We start from the raw sequence: 17,110 nt of genomic DNA on the forward strand, positions 1-17,110 counted from the left end.
CAAATTACTGTTCTGTTACGATGTAATAAAGAATTTATCGCAATCAAAACATTTAAAAGCCACACAACAGTATTTTTTAAATACAACTATTTCACCAGCAACTCAAAATTTCATCCTTGTCATTTGCTGGAAAAACAAGCCTCGGGTTCATGTGGAGCCGTGAGATAACGGAAATCTAGATATCAACGTTGATAGCGCTGTCAATTCAGATATATCTCTTAAAAAACGCATCTATTCGTTGCAGTTTTTGATCAATGAATGCACTTTTTGGAGCTTCAAAAAGTCGACACCCATTCACTCCCATTCTACTGCTTGAAAGTAAAATGATACGTGGTATTATAACTTCAACTACTTTATTCTCCAAGAAGAAAACCATTTTCAGTTAGGATGCCTTGAGGGTGAGTAAAACATGGGGACATTTTGATTTGCCGGTGAAATAGCCCTTTAATAGAACAAGCATGTGAGGTGAGGTGACCTGTATGATTAAAATCCTAATCTAGATTCTGATTTGTGCTTTTTCCTCTTCTATAGCCAAGTTTGAATCTTTATATTTATTCTTTCACATCACTCAGGAGTAAGGTTAACCTATGACTGCTGATGTCTGTATAAACAAAACCCCCCCACAAACATTTTTACTGTCAAAAATTTAATTTTAATTTGTTACATGGAACCAACATCAAGCAATGGACATATAAAGCATCTATACAGTAACTCTTATCTAATTGAATAGATATGCCGTGCCTCACTCTGACTCCAAGTTACAAATCAACATAATTTCTTCCTCCATTTACAAGTCTTGCAGATGTACATTAAAGCTACATGGTGCATTCAATGTTTCTAGCACTTCAGTTCATCCAGCATTCATTAACTGAACATTTAAATAACTACTACAGAGACATATGCCTCGATGGAGGATGATCCTTGGCTGGGCTGACGATATTGTTCCTATTATCTTGAAGGATGGCTATTTCCAGATGGTGGACAACAGAACTGATGGAGAACACTATCATCCCTGTCAGAGAAGCACACTATAAGAACATCGTACAGTATACACATAAACAACATCTAAGGTCTTGCTCGAGGTGTCTAAACATGCACACACAGTGCATAGCACAATTTTTTTAAATGAAAACAAAGACAATAGGTTCCAGGTTCATGAGAATAATTCATCAATTTAATCTCGATGACCTGTGAAGAACATCAGATCTCTTAAACCTTCATACAGTACATCTAAACAATGTCGTCAATTGGTAGATCGCGTACTGTATGTTACATTTTACAACAGTTCCTTCTGGTTCTTGAATCTGATTGGCTGAGAGCCATGCGATATTCCCCCAGTAATCATCGTGGAAACTGCTTCATCGTTTGCATCACTCCGCCACTAAACTAAGTCGGACTAATGAAACTAAAGTAAAACACGCACATTTGGCAGTGTCTCTTATAGCAATTCACAGCTGTTACTGTAGGTGGCGGTATGCACCTGAACAAATTGGTTGTGACCCGCCATATAAACACAGAGAGAGAACTTGCTACTGCTACTACAAGTGCCTGCTTACATTAAAAAGCATTGGAAAAGGGCTGCAGTGCAATGGAAAAAATGTGCTCTCAGTGAGTGTCCTTATACAGTCTCTCTCTTTCATTCACACATGCGTCCTGTCTCATTATCTCTCACTAATAACTTCACTGGAGCAGCACTGTGCTAATTTAAAAGACGTGATGGTTTGGAATTAGTAGTGGATGTTTGTTTAACTGTTATGCTGGGCTCAAATTTGTGGCGGAAGAAAGTAGGGTTTTTAAGACACTCTGATGTTGTTTCTTATGTTGTTGAGGTCTATGTTCTACGGTGACCGGGAGGGGACATGCTTGTTTCACTTAGTTTTGTCGTGACCATGACATATTAACTCATTGGAAAGGGAAATGATGTTGTGACCACAAGATCAGTTTGTTGAGGTTATGACATCCTTTTTGTGGCCACGTGCTGTGAAGCCACCATAGGATCTTGAAGGAACGACATCCTTTCTTGTAGCCAAGACTTTGCATGTTGAGGGAATGACATTCAGTTGTGGCCTGGGGGTTAGAGCGTTGGGCTTGTGATCAGAAGGTTGCAGGTTCAAATCTCAGCGCCAGCAGGTCATGACTGAAGTGCCCTTGAGCAAGGCACCTTACCCCGATTGCTCTGCAGTAATGTGTCACTGTAAAAAACTACTTGTAAGTCGCTTTGGATAAAAGCGTCTGCCAAATGAATAAATGTAAATGACATCCTTTCTTGTGGCCATGACAGCCTGGTTCCGACGAGTGATAATATGACAAAACTAAGTGAAATGAGCATATCCCATCTGGGTCACTGTGATATTCTCATGAACTGGAATTACAATATAATTACAATCAAATTGTCACAAACATATTAAAGAATATATGTCTGTGTACACATATTTTAATTTTAAGTTATGGTGAGCTAGCCCCTCTCTCACAGACAAAAACATTTAAAGCTGCAGTCTGTAACTTTTGCCTCTATCTGTGTAAAACAAGATTGCAGGTTACTTAACACACTCCTCTTTACAAGAGCCGAAGCCAAGTTACATAAAACTGAAATTTCTTTGAAAATTGCACCAACAGTTTAACTTCATGACTATCATTACTAAACTATCTTTGCATAAATAATGTAAGCAGTTTTTTTATACTTGCTCAATAACTGATTTATATTTAGTTTAATAAGGACAAGTTGAGGATTGCAGCTTTAAACTTTATTATATTGAATTTAAGCCTTTAAAGGAAATCCATCTGTAATTGTGTATCAGACTGATGGTAGAAAATGATGGTAGCCATTTTTAAAGCTATCCAAGAGACAGAATTATTTCTCACAGTTACTGCATGAAACCAATATTAAACAAACATTTAATTTCACTGTAACACAGTGAATAAAAAGACCAACAGACAAGCAGTAACTTTAGGTGAATTGATGAAGTTGTGAGAATGCTTTAGTCAAGACAGCGAGTTTTGAACTAGACTGCCTCTTACCTGCACTCAGAGAGAGGGACAGGTACAGCTAGCTGCTTAGAACGCAACGGCGCAGGACAGCAATACTGGTGCAAAGAATTTACATACCTGCGACACAAGGAGAAACAAACACATCATCACCCTCAGCGCTATCTAATCATTCTTCAAACTTAATGAGATCTTATTTCTGTTGTCACTTGTGTCAATTTGATCAAAGTAAAGCCTTAAACTAAAGGCAAATCAAAATATCCTTCTGAAATTACTTTGAACTCGGAATAACATTGTAATATCTGTTGTTTTTTCGAAATTCTGCTTATAAACACTTTGGTTATTTTCTATGCTCGTGTTTGTGTAATGCTGAAGAAATGACAGGTGAAGATATGAGTTTATTTCTCCATTTTATTTAACTTGTGCACCAGACTGCTGCCAAACACCCAACATCTCATTTCATCACAAATCCACAATCTATTACATAACCAGAATAGCAATAGTAGGTAGTACGCATGAATCAAATTTGAGAGCGACTGTCCGATGAAAGGAAAGATAACACAACACCGTTAGGTCTTCAAGAGACTTTTAAGTTGACTTGTGTGGTGGTTAGCTGTCTGCTTATCGATTTTAAATACTAAAGTTACATCTACATCTTGTAGAGGTGTTAAATATGCACCAAAGTAACTATGCACGCCATTTTGTAGTATAAATAGTGTTCACATTCCTAAAAACAGTCATTTTCAAGATCCCAGATGATGCACTCATTCAACCGCCCATGTCTGCTTATACTTTCAGTATGCAAAAACTTGCCACGTGTTGTGTTTCATTTCATACAATATACTGTACCTGTACTATACAATATGTTATACCATCATAGAGTATAGTACATCGTTTGGGACACAACTTTGAAATATTTTTTCTGCTATATTGGTCTGTGAAACTAAACCCTTCAATATATTTTTCCATGAAAACTGCTTGTCGTGTCACATATTTTGAGCATTACACGTGAAAGTGTTCAGTATAATGTGCCTTTTGGTAAATTATACAAACACACAGATACAAAGCTTTGCTCTTCAGAGTACACATATTATACAACAAAAGAATAACACAAATAGATCGAAAAATTAATCGTTCTGTGATGAGGTCATGTTTGTCATTGCATACGGCATAATATTTCTTTCAAAATGCCTTCAAGTTCAACTGCACTCTGTCACATCTAACCAAGACCAAACTTAGACCAAGTTGCCAACTTGTCCTTTGGTGAACAGACATCCCCTTTGACCTCAGTAACCTTGACAGGGTCAGATCAAACACGCAGTGCAGCAGTTTACAAATATTAAAGCTCAAATTTTGCGTATAGTGTTCTATGAGGTGAACCAAGTAAGGATAATAAAATGCTTTGAAAAATAAATAAATTTATAGGCACATAGAGGAAGTTCTAAGCTGCACATTATGTTCTTGGCATGTGACTTTGAAATTGAGTCATAATGCACATCAAGCTTTAGCCAAACAAACACACGCGCAGACACACACTCATGTTTCATAAAACCCATGACAGCCCGGCCCACGGGCATTGCTGCCTGCTTTGAGGTCATCTTCTGCATAAGCACATCATGTAAACACGGCAAAGTGAATGCGACCACAAACACACCTCTTGCCTTCATGCAAAGCAAAACATTTCAGCCCTGCCATTGTGACCCGCACTACAATCTCCCTGTGTAATATTCCTCTTTACACGCACGCTGAACATCAGTCCATAAAAGTCCTTCAAAGCATCTGTGCATAAAACACGATGCAACGCGGATACCCCGGTGCATCATCATAGAAAAAAAGCATTGTGAGCGTCGGGCTGCACACAAACTACTGCAAATCAGGTACTCACATCATGTCGAGTCTGTGTGCCATGGCCTTGGGTCTGCTGGTGTGCTTGTTTGCCGTGAGTGTGTGTGAACACGGAGCGTAATACGCTCACTCATTCAGCTTCGTCACAATGGGCAGCTCTCTGTTCCTGGCTTGTGATGTCACACGCTTGCATCAGCAGGGGGAAGGAAGGCGCATGGATTTATGTGATGCAGAACACCAACAGGAAATGACAAACGCTCATCAGGCTGGTTAGTGCGTGTGTGTGCACAGGGAAACTGCATGTGTGTGTGTGAACAGCGAGTTGTAATCGTGTGTGTTGTTAAAATGTGTAAGACACTGTGTATCCTCTATCTGCTGGCTTTAGTACGGCCTACAGGCGACGCAGCAGATTGGCTCCCTGGTCTCCATAGAAACAGGAGGAGAGAGGTGAAGACTGCAGTAGCCAACAGAGGCCGTTACACGCAATAGTCAACATCAGCAGCCAGACGTGTTTCTGTTCTGACAAATGAAACTGAATAAACAACAAGAGCTTCATCAAATATAAATCAGCACTGACATCTGTTCACAGATCAGTCACGTGCAGCCAAAACATTTACACTCGTCCATAGTCTATACCGCAGGTTTTAACCCACGGACACACATGATTATGCTTGTGTGAGGCCACCACATGCGAAAATTTTAAAGGCATCTATCTTTATAAAAAACAAATATGAATATGTATATGTGACCCTGCACAACAAAACCAGTCTTATGGGTCAATTTTTCAAAATTGAGATTTTTGCATCAACTGAAAGCTGAATAGTTAAGCTTTTTATTCATATATGGGCTGTTAAGATGGGACAATATCTGGTGGAGATACAAGAGTGTAAAACTCTGGAAGTAAAGGGTGAAAAAAATCAAAATATTGAGAAAATCGCCTTTGAAGTTGTTAATCCGAGGCACTGTAGCAGGCCATCCACTCACAAAAATAAAGTTTTTATATATTTTGGATTGAAAATGTTCAAAATATCTTTATGGAACATGATCTTTACTTAATATCCTAATGATTTTTGGCATAAAATAAAAATCTATAATTTTGACCCACACAATGTATTTTTGGCTTTCACAAAAACATTTCCCGTGCTACTTAAGACTGGTTTTGTGATCCAGGGTCACATATTTTCACTATATTCTTCTAACTATTGTTAAGTACTGTTTTATTATTTAATTATTATTTATGTATGTTTCATTTTATAGGACTCATATTATGCCCTTTTTTTGCCTGTGTTTCAGAATAGATACAAGTTAAAGTTGTAAGGCTTGTGATGTTAAAATGCTTTATTGTGTCGCAATTTGGTAGGCAGAAGTAACTATAGAAATAAATAAGCCATTTATATGTTGATTTCCCTTTTTTTGAGTAGCTGATACAAACCAATACAGAAAAACTGGCTAAGATGACAGGTTTGGGGTAAAAAATATTTTTTGTTTCAAAGCAGCTTTACTGAAAAAAAATGTATTCACACAAATTCTTTATACATATTATTGTGTATTTTTTATATAGTATAGATATGATTCATCATTATTTCACTCTCCCATACGTTTATACAGTACAACTTCAGGCCCTATTAACAATGTTTTCTGGGACAAAAAGCAGATTCTCATTAAAGAAATAAATATTTTGTTGACGTGCTTTGCATCTCTCTTTTCCTACACAATCTACTAAAAGCAGCGCAAATTAGCGCAGGGTTTTAGACATGCTTTTTGGGCGTTAAATAAAGGCGCAAACACCTGTGCAATGACGAGCGCAAACCTTAGTAAATCGTGTTGCGTGATTCATTTAAATACTCCCCTCCCATAACATTTGCATCTGAAAAGGAAACCCCCACAAATGCATATCCAATGTCAGGCAGTCACGAAAACAGCTATCTCCACTTCTTTTCAGAACAATTTTCACTGTGTGTCGTTTTTAAATATCTACAGTTTTATTACGCCAAAAGGGGCATTTGCGCTGTTAGTAAATCTGGCCCATAGTCTCTTCTGTAGGTTTTAAATTTAAATAATAGAGTTGCGTTGCTCTTTAATATGCCATTTTTGTCACTCAACTCAGGCTATAGAGGAGCCTTAAAGTAAACAAATACAGCTTTCAAGACCAACCGTCTATCAGCATAAACATTAGGAAAATATTCATGATGCAGATTTCCTTTTAGCTTCTTATTAATAGGGTCCAATGGGCAAGGTGGGTCAATCCTTTTAGTTTAGAGCAAGACGTGAAGTTCAACCACGCAAATCAAAATAACATCTCTTAAGAAAATGAACCACTGTTTGAAAACGTCCTGAAGTCCTATAGGATAACGCCAGTAAAAAACTGGCCAATTGTCGCAAGACATGCACAGTATGCAAATACTGACGAGTCTAGACAGTATAATTACAGTGCATGTGACGACAATCCTCAGAATCTACGATAGAACGCCCGACCGGTGATAAGCGGCGAACACGGCGATCTACGCAATGTCTCGTTCCCGCTTCTCAGGGAACCGAGGTTACGAAAGTAACCGGAGACGTTCCCTTTCGAGAGCGGTGACTTCGACATTGCGGAGACCGCATATGGAACGGTAGTACAATCCCGCCGTGAGAGCCAGCAAAAACAGCCCGACAACTGGGATAACACGCACACAGTATGCGGAGCAGACAAATCAACCATTCGCGAGGTCGCCCCAAGCGTTAACCGCTGATTGGCTGAAACCGGCCTATGAACTGCTAGATCACTGAGCACGCCAATGAACTGCTAGATTGGTCTTTTGTCAAATTTGCATATCCAAACCCAACGACTGCAGCGGGCTGCGCTGAACAGGGCAGACACCACAGCAGTAGAACCAGCACGGAAACCCGGGCGATATAATAGCGAACATAAGTACACCAAGCACAGTGTAAACAGCAATGCGGCAACAACTGTGTAGCACAATACAATACAAGGTAGAAGATAAAGCTTAATCAGCACTCACCGAGAGGACTTGAGAAGCCAACGAGGACACATCCAATCTGTAGAACCTGGCGAAAGTATTCTGAGAAGACCAGCCAGCTGCACAGCATATGTCCTGAATAGATGTGCCCTTAGACCAGGCCCACGAAGAGGCGATAGCCCTAGTCGAATGAGCTCTGATACCGAAGGGGCAGTTCTGACCCTGGCTTTTGTACGCCAAGGTAATAGCGTCCACTACCCAGTGAGAGATCCTCTGTTTTGAGACAGCCCGGCCTTTAGTACCCCCACCAAAACAAATAAAGAGCTGCTCCGACTGCCGAAACCCGGCCGTGCGATCTATGTAAGCCCGCAAGACCCTTACCGGGCAGACCGCTCTCTGAGCGTTAGCATCCTGCGAGTCTGACGACTCGGAAGACAAGGCGGGCAAAGAAATGACCTGTGCTCTAAAAGGGGCAGACATGGACTTTGGCACATAACCCGATTTTGGCCGGAGAGTGACGCTGCAGTCGCCGGGTCCAAAACGAATGAAATCAGCGCCGACTGAGAGCGCTTGTAAATCCCCTATGCGCTTAGCCGAAGCAAGGGCGAGAAGGAGAACGGTTTTTAGAGTGAGCTCTCTTACAGAAGCCGCGTCCAAAGGCTCAAAAGGGGAAGAAGAGAGCCTTCAACACCAGCGCTAAGTCCCAAGGCGGTACCGAAGGGGTTCGCGGGGGGAAAAGTCTCCTCGCTCCTCTGAGGAATCTGACCACCAGCATGTGCCTACCAATCGATTGCCCATCAACCGGGGAACGAAACGAGGCGATAGCCGCTACGTAAACCTTCAGCGTTGACGGGAGGCTGCCGTTGTCCAGCCTGTGCTGCAAGAAAGATAAAATATCAGACACGGGGCAAGACGCCGGGTCGATATTGTTACTGCTGCACCATTTAGCAAACACCCCCCATTTTAGAGCGTATAAACGTCTGGTAGACAGCGCACGAGACTCCGAAATAGTAGCCAGTACACGATGAGGGAGTGCAGTTAGAACCCCCGAAGCGGCCAGGCATGGAGGTTCCACAACTCTGGGCTGGGGTGCCAAATCTTGCCGTTCACTTGGGACAGCAGGTCTCTCCTGAGGGGAATCCGCCACGGCGGTGCCGTCAACAAGTCCCTCAGGTCTGGGAACCATGGTTGATTCGGCCAGAACGGAGCGACGAGAATCACCGACGCCGTCTCCTCTCTGACTTTGCACAGCACTAGGGATAAAATCTTCACCGGAGGAAACACGTAAAGCCGAACGACCGGCCAACGCACCGTCAGCGCTTCGCTCCCCATGGGGGAGTGGATCAGCGAGAAATACAACGGGCAGTGTGCGTTCTCGCTTGTCGCGAATAGATCCACTTCCGCTTTCCCGAAGCGTTCCCAAATTAACAGGACTGTGTCGGGATGAAGCCTCCATTCCCCGTGCTGAAGACCCTCCCTCGAAAGCATGTCCGCTCCGCGGATCAGATGACCGGGGATATGCGCTGCTCTGATAGAGAGTATATGCCGGTCTGCCCACAGTAGGAGACCGCCGCCTGTTTGAAAAGAGCTCCGGAACGGATCCCTCGCTGGCGATTTATGTACAAAACCACGGACATGTTGTCGGTGCGAATCAGAACATGTTTCTGCTCCAGCCTCGACTGGAAAGTATGAAGAGCTAGAGACACCGCCTTTAGTTCCAGGCGATTTATGTGCCATTTCCTCAGAGACTATGACCAAAGGCCGGATGCCAGCATGCCCTCGCACACCGCGCCCCATCCCGAGGACGAAGCATCCGTCGTAACGACTGTGCGTCTCGTCACCAGCCCCAGGGGAACTCCCAGACTGAACATGCTCGGGTCGCGCCACGGACTCAGGGCGCCGAGGCAGCCGCGTGTAACCGGGACTCGCCCCCGACCCGAGGACCATGCTCTCCATGGAACCCGAGCCTTCAGCCAGAACTGAAGTGGTCGCATGTGCAGAAGACCTAGGTGGCAGACCGCCGACGCCGATGCCATGAGACCCAAAAGCCTCTGGAACTCCCTCAGGGGAACAGACCGGCCCGGCCTGAGCAAATGTAGAGCTGAAGAGATGGACTCCGTCCTCTCTGGGGAGAGGCGAGCGCGCATCTCCAATGAGTCGAAACATACCCCCAGATACGTTATGGACTGACTCGGCGTGAGTTTGCTCTTCTGCATGTTCACGCGCAGCCCCAGGGATGTCAAGTGACAAAGCAGCATTCGCGTGTGACCGATTAGCGCCTTCCGAGAGTGGGCTAAAATCAGCCAATCGTCCAGATAATTGAGAATGCGCATTCCGCTCGCTCTGAGAGGGGAAAGCGCCGCGTCCACACACTTCGAGAATGTGCGCGGAGCTAATGCCAGCCCGAATGGGAGGACAGCAAATTGGTACGCTGAATCCTCGAATGCGAATCACAGGAACCTTCGGTGGCGCTTGGCTATCTGAACATGAAAGTACGCATCCTTCAGATCTACGGAAACAAACCAGTCCCCGGGACGCACTTGTGCCAGGATCTGTTTTAGAGTTGTCATTCTGAACGCTCGCTTGTGAAGCGCTCGGTTGAAGGGTCTCAAGTCCAGAATCGGACGCAGACCACCATCTCTCTTGGGCACTACAAAATACCGGCTGTAAAACCCGCTTTCCCGCTCGTTCGGGGGGACACGCTCGGTCGCTCCTTTCGCGAGCAGCGACGTTTGGGGGCCGCCGGCACGCTAACGGACTCTCTCCTCCTCTTCCCAGGTCCGTCAGGACGACGCCTTGGCAGCCGATGACGCTCCACCGTCGTGGCGTGGACCTCTCTTCGGCCCGTACCTCTTCTTTGCTGGGCCCGACCATTGTTTAGGACGGACGTCCGGCTCGCGACCTCGACTAGCCGGTGCGGGAGCCGCGTGCTGTTTGGCGGGTCTCTGCGAGGAGTGAGGCGCGGATGAAGAGCGGGCTCTCGGAGACGGTTGGTAAGAGCGTCGAGGCAGCACGTGACTCATGGCCTTGGCGCGCTTTTGCGCCTCACCAAAACGCTCTACTACCGACTCCACAAAGTCACCAAAGAGGCCGGAGGGAGTGATCGGTGCGTTGAGCAGGGACTTACGATCGGCGTCTTTTAGATCCGCCAGCGTAAGCCACAGATGACGGTGGAGGACGACCATAAACCCCATAGATCTGCCGATAGCCTGAGCGGTGCGTTTCGTAGCCATCAGCGCAAAGTCGGTCGCCGCCCTCAGATCCTGCGTAGCGTCCGCCTCCAGGCTACCGCTATCCAGCGACTGGAGGATCTTTGCCTGGAACACCTGCAGCACCGCCATAGTGTGCAAGGCGGAGGCGGCCTCGCCAGCGGACGCGTATGCCTTACCGGCGAGATGGGCGGTAAACCTGCACGGCTTCGAGGGCAGGCCTGGGTCCGAGCCCAACGAGGTGGCGGAAGGGCACAAATGAGCGGCGAGGGTCTCCTCGACGGGTGGCATGCGCACGTAACCGTGGGCCTCGGCCCCGACCACATGGGCGAACATGGCCGGCGTAGCAGCGTGGACGCGCGCCGACTGAGGTGCTGACCACGTCTTCACCACGTGCTCGTGGACATCTGGGAAGAACGGCGAACTCCTTTTCGACGTGGCCTGGCGGCGACTCGCCTGAAAGTACCAGGAGTCGAGCTTACTCTTCGCCGGCATCTCAGGTGGATCCCAGGTGATGTCGAGCTCGCTTACGGCTTTCTCGAGAACCCTGACGAACTCCTCGTGGAGGTCCGGGGTGCTCTCCGGATCGGGACGATCTCGCTCCGATCCTGCCCAGTCCTTGTCCGAAGCTGATATGGACATGAGTCATCGTCCTCCTCGACGCCGAAGGAAACGGCGTCCGCGATGGAAGGCGGAGGACGAAGGCCCTCGTCGACGTAGAGGACTGGGGAATGAGGTGACGGCAGAGGACGGGGGCCCGGAGCTGGGTCGTCGCCGCCAACTCGTGGAATGGGTGGACTCACCAGCGGCTCGTTGGCGGCGGTGAGCCTCGACCCAATGAGTCCACGAGCGATGTTCCTGCGAGTCCTCAAAACACGCGCCGGCAGGTCCGCACAGTGCGCGCAATCAGACTCGCAGAGTGCATCCTCCGCATGGGCAAGGCCCAGGCAGGCAATGCAGTGCTCGTGAGTATCCTGCGGGCCAATGGGGCCCGCGCAGAGACGACAGAAAGAAGCCATCGGATGCGGTGAAGAAGTATCCAGTTGCGTCTTCAACGATGGCAGCGTGAAAAAGAAGATTCTGAGGATTGTCGTCACATGCACTGTAATTATACTGTCTAGACTCGTCAGTATTTGCATACTGTGCATGTCTTGCGACAATTGGCCAGTTTTTTACTGGCATTATCCTATAGGACTTCAGGAAAAGTGAAAAAGAGGAGGAGTTTCATATGCGGTCTCCGCAATGTCGAAGTGACCGCTCTCGAAAGGGAACAAGTAAAACAACAGAGATTTTCGCACGGTTATCTCCAAGCCTACAACCCTAAGCAAAAACACCTGAACCACCTAACTAAGGTCCTCCAGGAGAAGGATCTAGGTGTTAAACCATAACACCAACCAAAGAATATATCTTAATGTCAGGAAAAACACAGGCTCTAATGTTTTTTTGGAGACAAATGGACCAGGTACGACTTGGAGAACAGAATGAACATAAGGTTAAAGTCCCCAGGAACCGGAAGTTGCGATCGTTTTTACTTCCGTATTCTGACGGATTTCAAACAAGAAAATGTGTGGGCGTGGCTTGCGTTTTCAACTACGAATTGATTGGATGTATAAAACAGCTGTTGCATTTTGGAATGAAACTAGCAGCAGACGACAAATGAAGGGGAGGAGTTAACAGATGCTCCGCCCAAGCTGACTAATTTACGTCATTTGAGATAGATTGTCATTTCAGGGCGGAAGTGCATTTTCAGATAATCAAACTGAAGATTATCAGGGTACATGAATATTAAAAGCAAATGACCAACAATGATAAGCTATTTACTATAAACGTTGCAATATTTCAATAAAAAATTATTGTAATTTTTTATTTCACTGGGACTTTAAGTAGAAAGTCAGTGGTGTTTGCGTGGTAGCATAGATGAAGCAAACAACACATAAACTTATCTAAAACAAGAAGCTGCACATAGTGCAACGTATATCACGTCTAAAAGGTACAGCAACTTTCCATTAATTTAATATACTCAATATGAATCATATTTCAAGCGTTTGTGGTCTTCCGGTTCTTTATAATGTAATTTAGCCTTATGTGATTAATACAAAAAAAGAAAACATAAATGCCTTCATCTCTAAAACATTTTTGTCTTATATTTCATAGCAAAATTGGGTAAGCTCAGAGCTTACTCAACTCTTGCAATGTTTTCGGAATCTATGCAAAGGATTCTTGGTGATTTAAGGCCACGAACGATACACAAATGAAGGACACAAAATGATACTGCCTCGGCAACTTGGCTCAAAAACTAAATTGCAATACTATCCTCTAATAAACCATGTTAAATTTTCCTTAGAAATGTTGCTAACATGTAAACGAATATTAGCACCAGCTACTTTACTGTGTTTGTATTGGTGTAAAAAAAACAATAAAGTCAGTGTTCACATAAGCAAATGTGATCTGCTTACCCAACTTTATCTCATGGAAATGCGTACAGTATGTATGTTATGTCAAATGTGGTTATACAAAACGTACATTTCCTTACATTTCCACAAACACAAAATGTATAATATTGACATATTTTCAGCATCTAAACGTACAATACTAACGCATTGACAACATCTAAAACGTAAACATCTAAGGCGCTTTCTAGAACATGCTGTGACTGACAATATAACCATAAAATACAACAAAAGTGCAAGATAATTATAAAAATATTTTTTTTATTCGTGAGCTGTAATCCAAATTTTCAGAATGCATGGAACAGAACCAAATCCAAGCCTTTATTCTGTGATCTTCTTCTCCATCCTGAGCAGTGCTCGTAAGCAGAGGACCGGGACTGCAATGCATCGTCATTTGGACTTTTGTTACTGCTTTTTATATTTATGCAATAAATAAATCAGTGTGCACTTATCTGTCTGTCATGTTTTTCGTTATACGGTACATGTTTTAAAGTAATAGTTAGGTTTAGATGTAGGAGTGGGGACTAGCAAGATATATTATTAATGCTATATTGTTACAAAAATGTAAATTTTCCTGCATATATCTGTCTATGAGGTTTAATATTGACTATAAAATGGGTAATGTTAGGTTTAGGATAGGCGGGTAGGTTAACCGGTCTAAAAATCTAAATCGCTTAACAATAACATTATTGAAAGGCACTGTGATGCACGTATCTTAATGGTATGAAAGGTTAGTTAATATAAGATGTTTTTATGCTAAAATTACATAGCAGTTTTTGTCTTTTATACGTTGTTATACATTTCAGCATCAATAAAAACTAAAATGTACGTTGTGTACTTTAATAAAATATAATTATGGATCAAATTATGAAATCATAGGGCCAGATTTACTAAAGCGCAAATGTGTCTTTTGCCGTTAATTAAATACGGTCTGTATTTACAAAAAGCTGTGGAAACAGCTGTAGGATTTTCCTCTTCAGACAAAAACTTTATGGAAGGAGAGTATTTAAATAAATCACGCAACACGATTTACTAAGGTTTGCACTAGTCATTGCACTGGTATATGGGGCTTTGTTTTATGAAATGTCGTAAATCGTACCCATTTTATTTAGTTTGTTCTAGATGTTACACCACTCATTTTATTAAAGAACGGACTCGAGCTTGTTTCAAGAACTGCTGCTCTTAGGAACATTTTGAAGAACTTTCTTGTCTTCTTTCTTAAGAACACTTTGGCGAATCTTGCCCCTGATGCAATTAAGTAATGAATTGACCTATAGAAAAAAACATTTAACGGATGCACTGAAAAACGTATACAAGTTAAAGTTGTAAGGCTTGTGATGTTAAAATGCTTTATTATATCGCAAGTTGGTAGGCAGAAGTAACTATTGTAACTATAGAAAGAAATAAGCCATTTATATGTTGATTTCCCTAAAAAGACCACATTGTTTTTTGTTGAGCAGCTGTTACTAACCAATACAGCAAAACTGGAAAAACACAGAAGAAGGTAGAATGCAGTCTCAGTCCCATCCGTCTGTTATGTATTTGCTGCATGTTTACGTATATAGCCTGTTCACACAAATTCTTTATACATATTATTGTGTAGTTTTAATATAGTTTAGTCTGTACAGTACAAGTATATACGTCAGTACAGTACAACTTCAGGCCCTATTTAAAATGTTTTGTGGCACAAAAAACAGATTCTCATTTAAGAAATATTTTGTTGATGTGCTTTGACAAAAAGAGAAGGTGAAGAGGATTCAGGGCAGCTAGTTTTGAGAAGTAGATCACATGAAATTAATATAATATTCAATAAATAAAAACGTCACACATTATTTGCCGTTTGTCACATGAACAACATTTTTCACTGGGTGATGTCTGCCTTTTCCACCGACTATCCCTAAAAGTTTATTTCAGACCTATGGAAACTACTTTTTACATGGACTGGTTATGAAGCCAGTGGTTAGCATTATGTAATGTAAAATGTTTACAGTACCCGAAAGACGCAGACTTCCACTGTCGACACGGCACAGTTCTCCTACACACAGCTGATCTAAAGCTACTGGGACAGCCTTTCATTTCCACTGGAAGAGATGCACGACTTCTGTTAAGAAAAAATACAACAGTGTGAATACAGTTTAAGACATCTATTCATTTTTTCTATTCATAGAAATAAAAAAATGGTGTGTTTCTCCATATATTGATTAAAAGCACAGTCCAAAATAATATCACTGTTGAAAATAGTTGCTTTAGAGTTGCACTAACAAAACGTTGGGGTTGTTCTTATCCTGGTCATGTCATAATGGTGATCATATCCGCACGTAGACATGATGATTATCAACATCAAGCAGATGAACTCGTAGATTTTAAATCAGTGATTCATTATAACCAGATACCTAAACAATCGTCCCTATAGCCTAAGACCACGGTCAAATGGTTTCTATGATAAATTAAGTTGAAGACAACTCCTACTGTTGTTGCGGGGTGTCCTGGACGGGACGCATCCTGCAGGTGAGCAGATGCCGCTGGTACTCGTATCGAAGGCGGCTGTTTTCCGCGCACAGGTCGGACACATGCTGCTCCAGCTCAAAGATGCGCGTCTTTTGCCGCTCCAGCAGCGCCTGCTGGGTCTCTATGATCTTAGTCAGCTCTTTAAGATAGCCGACTGCTTTCGTCGGGTTCTCGGACCGTCTGTCCATAGTCTACACCATTATATGTCCTTTTTTGACGCACCGTGATACAAGTGAGTAGCGGGCGCCATACGTTACACAGGGAACATTGACGTTTCTTACGGTAGTTTCGCGTCACTAAAGGTGAAAACCCGCTTCACTTCTGAAGTTCCTGAGGCGTACGAAGTCAGGAGCGCCTTTACAAATGTGACGCAGCACGCTGCAGTAACAACACTCGGCAACACTGCGACGCGACGCAACTAAAGCTTCTATCATAATTAACCGAGCTGTCGAATAAACCCGCCGCGCGCATAAACAGATCACGTGATTGGTCGACTGGTTACCCGTCTCTGTAAGTGAAATGGATTGGACGAAAACATCTTTCACCTCTCTGTAGCGAAGTGTTATTATTTAACGACTAAAATCGACAGACAATCCATTTATATTACTGTCTGCATAGGATGCTGGCATGACCCATAAGGAGACCTCTTTAACACATCCGGTGTTTCTCCGCTACATCAATAGGAATAAATGGTGAGCAAATGATCATGTCTCCTGCATCCTTCTCCCGAGAAGACCCAGAGATCTCAATAATGTTACTAACCGAATTGCAAAGTCAGCATCAAATTTAAAATCTAAAGATTTTAATATAAACTCAAACTTATAAAAAATGTATTTCACCTATAGGCTATAATCTACAGGAATTCTACACCTAAATACTCGAGTATTTTATATATACAATATATATATATATATATATCAGACAGACTATAAATTCATATATGCAGTGTTAATTAAATAAAACTAAGATTCCATCATTCACTTTAGGCAAAATTAAGTCTTGTCTAAAGCCTGTTCTGAGATTCAAAACTTCACACAGATTGTTCAAGATTGTAAAAAAATGGCTCAAATTGTATTGTATTGAGAAAATTATGAACCACAAAAACGGTCAATGGCAAATACATTTGCATAATGAGAAAACATTGCAGTCACGC

At 43.1% G+C, this 17,110-nt stretch overlaps 1 protein-coding gene across 2 annotated transcripts; it reads right to left on the bottom strand.

Moving 5' to 3' along the window:
* Positions 1-634: 634 nt before the first annotated feature.
* Positions 635-16,404, bottom strand: LOC306906834 (uncharacterized protein). 2 transcript variants are annotated; one of them, XM_079478515.1, is made up of 4 exons: positions 15,919-16,404; positions 15,443-15,550; positions 3,019-3,105; positions 635-1,012 (listed from the first exon to the last, which is right to left on the bottom strand). In XM_079478515.1, the coding sequence occupies exons 1-4, from the start codon at positions 16,143-16,145 to the stop codon at positions 949-951; spliced, it is 486 nt and encodes a 161-aa protein (XP_079334641.1). In that variant the 5' UTR covers positions 16,146-16,404; the 3' UTR covers positions 635-948. The 2 variants fall into 2 exon arrangements, with proteins under 2 accessions (XP_079334641.1, XP_079334642.1); XM_079478516.1 differs by lacking the exon at positions 3,019-3,105.
* Between the last annotated feature and the right edge of the window lie 706 nt (positions 16,405-17,110).

Source organism: Barbatula barbatula (genome assembly GCF_947034865.1).
Source record: "Barbatula barbatula genome assembly, chromosome: 17".
Taxonomy (NCBI): domain Eukaryota; kingdom Metazoa; phylum Chordata; class Actinopteri; order Cypriniformes; family Nemacheilidae; genus Barbatula; species Barbatula barbatula.

Excerpts from the sequence above, each read along its gene's own strand:
- LOC306906834 (XM_079478515.1), bottom strand. The coding sequence starts at position 16,145 with ATGGACAGACGGTCCGAGAACCCGACGAAAGCAGTCGGCTATCTTAAA. Across the intron at positions 3,106-15,442 it reads TGGAAGTCTGCGTCTTTCGG|GTATGTAAATTCTTTGCACC; the intron begins GTACTGTAAACA and ends CTTGTGTCGCAG. Across the intron at positions 1,013-3,018 it reads GTCCCTCTCTCTGAGTGCAG|GGATGATAGTGTTCTCCATC; the intron begins GTAAGAGGCAGT and ends CTTCTCTGACAG.